We start from the raw sequence: 8559 nt of genomic DNA on the forward strand, positions 1-8559 counted from the left end.
CAATAAACACTAAATTTAATTCCTCCTAATGGAGAAGAGAGAAATGTTTTGAATTTCTATTTACTCTTTATAACGCAAAAACTAATATCGAATTATTTTTTGGCCATAAATAAGATAAATAAGTACTAGAATGTGTTACCTAGTGCAAATCATCTAAAATTGAAGCCCCACTCACTATTTATCTGACAAAAAGCAATGATCTAACATTGGCGAAGAGTGAAAAAAAATCTTTCACATTATTCGAAGCCCTATTTNCAATAAACACTAAATTTAATTCCTCCTAATGGAGAAGAGAGAAATGTTTTGAATTTCTATTTACTCTTTATAACGCAAAAACTAATATCGAATTATTTTTTGGACAAATGTGCCATAAATAAGTACTAGAATGTGTTACCTAGTGCAAATCATCTAAAATTGAAGCCCCACTCACTATTTATCTGACAAAAAGCAATGATCTAACATTGGCGAAGAGTGAAAAAAAATCTTTCACATTATTCGAAGTTTGTGGAGCCCTATTTAGAGGGACTCAAGCTTCAAAAATAGCCAATAAAACTTAAACGTGTGTCAATAATAAATAAAAAANAAGCTTAGTTTCTCCTAATGGAGAAAAGAGTGATACTTTGATTTTCTATTTACTGTTTACGATGCAAAAACTGATTTGGAATTACTTTTTATGACAAGTGTGAATAGGAATTGGAATGAGTTTACTAATAGAAATGATCTAAAATTAAAGCCCCACTCACTATTTGTCTGACAAAAAGCAAGAACCTAACATTAGAAGAGAGTGAAAGAAGTTCTTTCACATTATTCGAAGCATGTGGAATCCTATTCAGACAGATTCAAGCTTATTCGAAAATAGCTAATAAAATTTAAAAATATGTCAATAATAAAATTTAAAAAAAATTACCTGAAGCGGGCTACGCCCTAAAAGATCTAAGTGAGGTAAGTGAAAGAGACTAAGATTGATTAAGATTATAAAAGAAAATAGAAAAAGAATAATGACACATAAGAATAAAGGACAGAAAAATAGATATCGAATAATGTAAATGAGAGAAAGGAATAAAAGAAAAAGAGGAGTTATAGCGATTAAGAACAGATAATTGAAAGGAATGGTTAAGGAAAAAGGAACAGAGAAACAACAGAGAAAGGAATTGAAAAGGATTTTTAGAAAAGGAAAACTGATAAATAAATGTTGATTGTGCTTTGGTGTCGATTGTATTGTGAGGACGTCCATAAACTGAGAACTGTTTTTTAAGGTACGCATATCTGTAGAAAAGGGATTAAAAGTCAACTGATGTGGCTTCGGTCATACAACTTGTATACAACTGATGCAACTGGAAATTCATATCTGTGACTTGTGCCTAGGTAATTTCGGATTGCGGGTAGTCAACCGACGCATGAGCTCATGGCTTGCATTAGATAAACATGTATCATACTTGGTTGCCACATATATTCCCTAATGTGCATTCTGTACGTGTATGTGCTTTTCTTATTGTATTTTATATTCTTTGTTTATTTACTATTTTTCTATATTTTCTGTTCATTATCTATTTCCTATATTTTATGTTCAAGTACGGTTATTTGGTAATAATAAATAATTAATGAATTTAACTAACAACCCTAACTTTACTAAGAACCCACATGTTCTTATCCTTTTTCCTTCCTCCGTCAGATGGAGCTCCAGTGGCCCAATAATAACGTATAATCATGCGGAGGAGTGATATATGATATTTTGCATTTTGATGGCATTAGCTTGGCTTAAGTCTCTGAAAACCTAGAGTATTATTCTCTCGTTTTTGTAGTTTAGGGGATGGGGAATATTATATTATTTAATTATGTAAATAGTTAATAGCTAACTACTCCTAGATGTAAATTTGTGAAAGTTCTGGTACTACCACTACTACATAAGTGACTTTTACTAACATTTAAAAAATGTTACTAAATCATATTAAAATGTTACATATATATATTAGTAACATTTTAATAAATGTTAAATATACCCTATGTTACTAAAGAGTTTTACTAACATTCTTCTAAAGATTTAATAACATTTAGTAAAAATGTTACAAAAGATATTCTATAGTAATATTATGAAAAGTGTTACAATAGACCATTCATGGTAACACTTAGAGAAATGTTATAATAGATATATTTTGTAACACTTAACAAAATATTACAATAGATATTTTTTGTAACACTTAAAAAATGTTACAATAAATATTTTATGTAACACTTAAAAAATGTCACAATAAGTCTTTCTAATAATACTTTAAAAAATGTCGCAATAGATATTTTATAGCAATACTCTAATAAATGTTACAAAAGATTCTCTTTGCTAACAACAAAAAATATTACAATAGATCTTTAGTAACATTTAAATGCACAAAATATTGAATTAAAATATTTTTCTTCAATTACATATTCTACACCAACTTTACAAATTAAATCCAAGATATTTAAACATTAAAATTGGACCAATAAGTCAATTTTTCTATTTTTTCAATATGCTTACATGATTAAATACAAAATATACTACACATAACACACTCTAAGGCCTAGCTACCTAAGAAATTTCAGAATGAGTTACCAACAAAAACAAACTAATGCCAGCACCAAGCATCTCCCTTACAGGTGCAAATCCAAGCATGTGCATTGCAGCAGCAAGACAATGAGACAATTTAATTCCTGATCTTAGCAATACTCATCTCCACAACAACATGGCCTCTTAAGACTTTATTTACACTTGAGGCTGAGAACAACTCTCAAAGCTCGTGCATCACACTGGAAATAGAAAAGGAGAAAAGGAAATACTAAGAAAAAATTTCAGAATGAGTTACCAACAAAAACAAACAAATAAGCAGGTAATGAGGTAAATGACTTGATCAGCATTTTCATCTGAAGCTAATACAATGATTGCGCGTGCCTTTGAAACTGAAACCTGCAAATAAATAGGTATAAAAATTTGAGTGGGTTGAGAACAGTTGTCAAGAAGAAATTTATGTGAAAGCACTCAAAACATTATCCACAGAAATATAGTGAAAAGTTATCCTTTCCTAAGAAAATAGAACAAAGATATATACCGCATCAATAACTTCTTTAATTTGTGACAAAGATACCACATCAATACCTTGGTGGTTCAGCTTTTCAGTCAGAGTAGTAGCACCTGGAACAGGGGCAGCGCCAAGTGCTTCCAAAACTATACTTGTGTTGATGTGAATGAGTTCTTCAGTTGATACACCTCTGGAGCAACCGGAATGATTGGATTCAATGAGTTCCGAAACAACATTGATGAAGCCAGAAAGAAAAGCACAATCAACAAGTTCTTCAGCCATGATATGATGATTAGAATAATAGCAAATGAATCAGTGAATGATTGGATTCAAAGACAAGCTCTTTTGAATGTAGATATGAAAAGTGAAAACCATCTCCACATCATTCTACTATTTCTACATAATTACTTAGACTTGCTTTTAAATTATTAATAAATTTTATATTGAGTGTGATCATTCCATACAAGAAGGCTTCCATGTTATTTAGCAAGTTTTATTACCCATTCAATCAAATACATTCATTACCAATTTTTCTCATTTCAGGTAGAGGATCAATAGCAGTTAATGAAGTTGTACCAACCTGCATTTATAGATGAAGAGTGTATATCACATATGTTAAGAAATCAAATTTACTAAAAATAACTTCCTAAAACTGATATCATAAGCCTTAGTTCTTACAATAGCACATAAGAAAAATGGTATAAGACCACTAGCAATGTCTCTTGAAACTGCTTCAGAAAATACTTCAGGAGAAAGTGCATAATTTGTTGAAACATCAGTTTTTAGTGACCTGCAAAGCTCAGGATTAAGTCCACCTATCTGCCAATGCAAAGTAAAAACCGGTTAACAATAATCATAAAACGGTATCCTTCAAGATTCAATGCTAGGACTTATAAAGGATCCTTATGAGAAGCCTTCTCAAATTTTATATTTCATTGAAGGTACCTGGCAGGCTTTTAGTAGAGAAGAGTGTGTTTGATCAGATGCATATGTCACAAGCTTAGGAAGAGCGCCTTTTCCAACCGTCCTTAAGATCTTGCCCGAGCAGCCAACAAGACAACTATTACTGCTTCACTCGTTGTTCCTTGAATAACTCCACCACCTTGCCCTGCAATACAATTTCTAAAATGAATTCTCATTTAGGGGAATGGCATGTACTTGAAAGTGTCCTAATCCCCTAAATTTACAGACCACGACCTCACCAGTAGAATGGAAATCATGAGGCAGCTTAAGTGCCTTTGCAAGCCAATCGAGAACAAAATAATTGGGGCTTTGCCAGTGTGTTACCCTTGGCAAAATCTTTCCCTGTACATCTGTGTTAACATAAAAGTCCCGCAATATAGTAGGAAAAAAAAGAGAACAAAAAATCAGTAATATTGAAATGCACACCATAGAAAATTAAAGTGAACCTTAGAGGTGAGTGGATAAAGGAAAAGGACGGCAAGAACAGGGCTTGGAACCAGGCTAAAGCAATTTACAGTTATATCATGCATGATACTAGTTCAGAAACAGAATTGTCCAAGAGTTATAGGAAGGAGTCTTACGGTGGGAGGTCCAGGCCGGCTGCCGCCTAGAGTACGAGATGAGAATGCACTGCTATATATCAGTTTCCATCTTCCTTGCAATTTATCGAGGTCAGCCAAGAGATCAACTAGTCCTTCGGCAGCTTCGAGTTCCTTAGCCGCAGCATCCGCCTTTCTCAAATCATCCTCATTTGCAGCAAGACCTCTATTCAGCCCAGAAGGAGAGAAGCGTAAAAGGAAGCAAAATCAAGATTCTTACAATTTAATAAAATAATTATTAGTAAAGGGGATTGAGAGGAGTATGAAATTACCTAGAAGGAAGAAAATCATAGGGTTGACATATCTCTATGACTAAAATCAAGATTATCTTGAGACTCTTCTCCCATTGGTTGATTATCTAAGATGCATGTATCAATTGTTGTCCCAGGTATATCATCCCTAATCCAATTAACATCATCTTCAACACTTGTAGATTGATAAAGCATAGAACTTGTTATTTGAGGACCATCCTTGAACTTTTCCATGTCATCATTATCTAAGTCACCGTATATATCAAACAAATCCCTTGGAATGGTGTTGGTAACAACATGCCAAGTATCACTTGGATCTTCTGTGTAATAAACTTGTCTTACTTGAGTTGCAAACACGAATGGATCATTTTCATAAATTGGCTTTCTAAAGTTTACCAGTGTTAACCCAAAGTTGTCTTTTTTACTTTGAAACCAATCGCACTTAAATAGCACATATTTAGAATGCCCATGATAATCTAACTCAGGTATATCTTTTAGAACTCCATAATAAGTGACATTTTCTACTTCTGGATCCTCATCTTTCTCATTTCTAAACTTGACAGTGGATGAAATAACAATAACTCCAGTATTTTGTGTTTTTCTCTCACAATCTTCAGTCACAAACTTATAACCATTTATCACATAAGCAGAAAATCTTCTTGCAGCAACATTTGGCCCTCTAGACAACCACTTCAACTCCTTATTAACAGATGAATTCCTAGCAAAATCTTCAAACAATTCCGTAAAAGTAAGACAATGGTCTTTTGTCTTGTCCCATTTATCTCCAAGGCTATGAGCATCACTAAAAACAATCTCCTCATGTTGTCTACATAAAGGTGAAAAGTATCAAATATAAGTATGATAATATTAAAAAATAAAGAGGCATATATGATTACTTACTTGATATATGGAGCGGTGATATTACAATTGAACAATACATATCGATGAGATTGCTCCCACATAAGAGGATCCAGACTTATCATCACCCCATTCCCTATTGGGCCGTCAAGATTCTTTGTTGGGTTATTGAATTTTGTTCGGACATTGTCATTCAAGTATCTTGAACAAAATGTCAAACATTCATCTGCTAAATACCCTTCTGCAATAGATCCCTCAGGACGACTTTTATTACGGACATAATTCTTCAATTTGAGTAGGAACCTATAGATATTAGTAATAAAGTTTTAGAGAAGATAAATATATTGAACACATATCATTAATATCACCAAATAAATATAGGAATTGTTATAGGTTTCAAAATAAATCACCTCTCAATTGGGTACATCCAACGGTATTGGACAGGTCCACCAAGTCTTGCTTCATATGCTAGATGCATAGACAAATGGATCATTAGCACAAAAAATGATGGTGGAAATATTCTTTCTAATTCACAAAGAATTTGTGCAATTTCGACATCTAATTGTTCAAACACATCAACTCTGATAACTTTAGAGCATAAAGTCTTGAAGTATGAACTGAACTTGAGTAGAACTCTCACAACTTCTTTTGGTAAGGCTCTTCGAATTGCTATTTTAAGCAAGTCTTGCATCAATATATGGTAGTCGTGACTCTTAAGACCAAGAAGTTTGTGATGTTCCAGTTGAACACACCTAGAAATATTGGAGCCATACCCTTCAGGAAGCTTCACATTTTTCAAAACACAACAAAAGTCACTTTTTTCCTTTGAAGACATTGTGAAACGTGCTGGTGGCAAAAATGTCTTATTTAGTCCTATATTTTTTGGATGAAGTTCATGCCGTATCTCCATATCTACCAAGTCAAGCCTTGCTTTGAGATGATCTTTTGATTTTCCTTCTAAATTCAATAATGTTCCAACAATATTTTCACAAATATTCTTTTCAATGTGCATTACATCTAAGTTGTGACGAAGCAAATTAGTACTCCAATATGGTAACTCGAAAAAGATGCTTTTCTTAGTCCAGGGATCATCATCATTTCTTCTCCTCTTTATAGTCTTCCCAAACGAATTCTCCCTATTGCCTAATTTTTCTAATACATCAGGCCCTGATAGTGGTACAGGTGCTGTTCTTAGCTCTTTCGTACCGTCAAAACTCTTCTTGTCCTTTCGCCACCGATGCTTTGATGCTAAAAATCTTCGATGTCCCATGTAACACGTTTTTTTACTATGTTTCAAGAATCTAGAGCATGTGTCATAATTACAAACAGGACATGCCAATTTTCCACTTGTACGCCAACCAGATAACATAGAGTAACCAGGCAAATCGCTTATAGTCCAAAGTAAGGCAGCATGTACACGAAATAACTTTCCACTAGAAGCATCATATGTCTCAAAGCCATTCTCCCACAACTCTTTTAACTCATCGATTAAAGGTTGTAAATATATATCAATATTTCTATTAGGAGAAGAAGGACCAGGAATAAGCAAAGACAACATCATAGAATGTTGTTTCATGCAATCCCATGGAGACAAGTTATATATCGTCAGGACCACCGGCCAAATACTGTATCTACTACTCATTGTTTTATATGGGTTAAAACCATCACTTGCTAAACCCATCCTCACATTTCGAGGCTCCAATGCAAAATTTGAATGTAACGAATCGAAAGTTTTCCAAGCTGGTGAGTCTGCCGGATGCCTTAGTTTTCCATCATTTTTACGACCTTTATTGTGCCACGTCATCAGATCAGCGGTTTTTGAAGATATGAATAGTTTCTTGATCCTCAGTTTCAAAGGAAAATACCTCAAAATCTTTGCTGGAATTGGTTGAGAAGTTAACTTGCAAGAAACTTTTCTTTTAGCACTTTGGACCTTTTTCATTTTATACCTAGAAGCACCACACTTTGGACAAGTAGTGTATTCCTTAAACTTCTTCCAGTATAAGATACAGTCATTTGGACAAGCGTCAATTTTTTCATAACTGAAATCTAAGCCCTTGATGATGTACTTGCATTCTTCATATATTGATGGTAGACACGAGCCTTCGGGAAGTAATTCATTGAGTAGTTGTAGTAACATATTAAATGATACGTTGCTCCAACCATGAAGGTTCTTTATGTGGAGCAAACGAACAATAGTTGATAACTTTGTAAAATCTTTACATCCCAGATATAATTCTTGATGAGCATCATGGATCAACTTGTAAAACTTCTTAGTTTCTTCATCAGGCTCTTCTTCATTTTCATCCTCATCCAATGCGTCATCAAATTGACTCGTTTCAAATTGCCTCGACATCATGAAAGTCTCTTCCAACAATTTATCCAAGTTATCTTGTATTTCAGATCCATCCTTCTCAGCAGATTTTGAAGATCCACATTCTCCATGAAATATCCACTTATTGTATCCCTTATCAAACCCATCACAAACTAAATGCTCGTAAACATCCTCTCGATTTCTCCAAGAACAATTATTGCAATTCTTACAAGGGCATAGAATCTGAGTTCCTTCAGCTGCATTATGAAATGCAAAATCAAGAAACTCATCTAATCCATCTAAGTACTTCTTAGAAGTTCGCGGTTTGAGCATCCAACTCTTATCCATGGCTAACTTATCTCAGCAGAAGCTATTCCAGTTTCTTCTCGAAGCTCCCTAATAACAGCCAATTTGGGCTCTTCACCGTCTTCAATTCCCCCCTGAACAAATTGGGATCTAAATTTTTTAATATTTAAAAGAATATATAAAAATTTTATTTGAATTTATTTTTAAATTTGTAACAA

The 8559-nt window shown here is 33.6% G+C and overlaps 1 protein-coding gene across 16 annotated transcripts in view; it reads right to left on the bottom strand.

The window, feature by feature from the left end:
- LOC107617695 overlaps positions 2442 to 8559 on the bottom strand; it is a 21457-nt gene continuing 15339 nt past the window's right edge. For 4 of the 16 annotated variants that reach the window (XR_002354612.1, XR_002354608.1, XR_002354606.1 and 1 more), the window contains 10 exons: positions 6132 to 8475; positions 5764 to 6024; positions 4460 to 5689; positions 4253 to 4363; positions 3996 to 4158; positions 3729 to 3869; positions 3576 to 3630; positions 3128 to 3240; positions 2879 to 2938; positions 2442 to 2781 (listed from right to left, as the gene is read on the bottom strand). Coding sequence is in view for 1 of the 16 variants with exons in the window: in XM_021112412.1 (XP_020968071.1) it covers positions 4900 to 5689; positions 5764 to 6024; positions 6132 to 8383 (3303 nt within the window). In the remaining 15 variants the exon portion in view is untranslated. Of the gene's footprint in view, positions 2782 to 2878; positions 2939 to 3127; positions 3241 to 3575; positions 3631 to 3728; positions 3870 to 3995; positions 4173 to 4247; positions 4364 to 4403; positions 5690 to 5763; positions 6025 to 6131; positions 8476 to 8559 lie in introns of those variants that run through there. The other 12 variants (XR_002354609.1, XR_002354615.1, XR_002354607.1 and 9 more) reach the window with 12 other exon arrangements.

The sequence above is a fragment of the Arachis ipaensis genome, chromosome B09 (genome assembly GCF_000816755.2).
Source record: "Arachis ipaensis cultivar K30076 chromosome B09, Araip1.1, whole genome shotgun sequence".
Classification (NCBI taxonomy): Eukaryota; Viridiplantae; Streptophyta; class Magnoliopsida; order Fabales; family Fabaceae; genus Arachis; species Arachis ipaensis.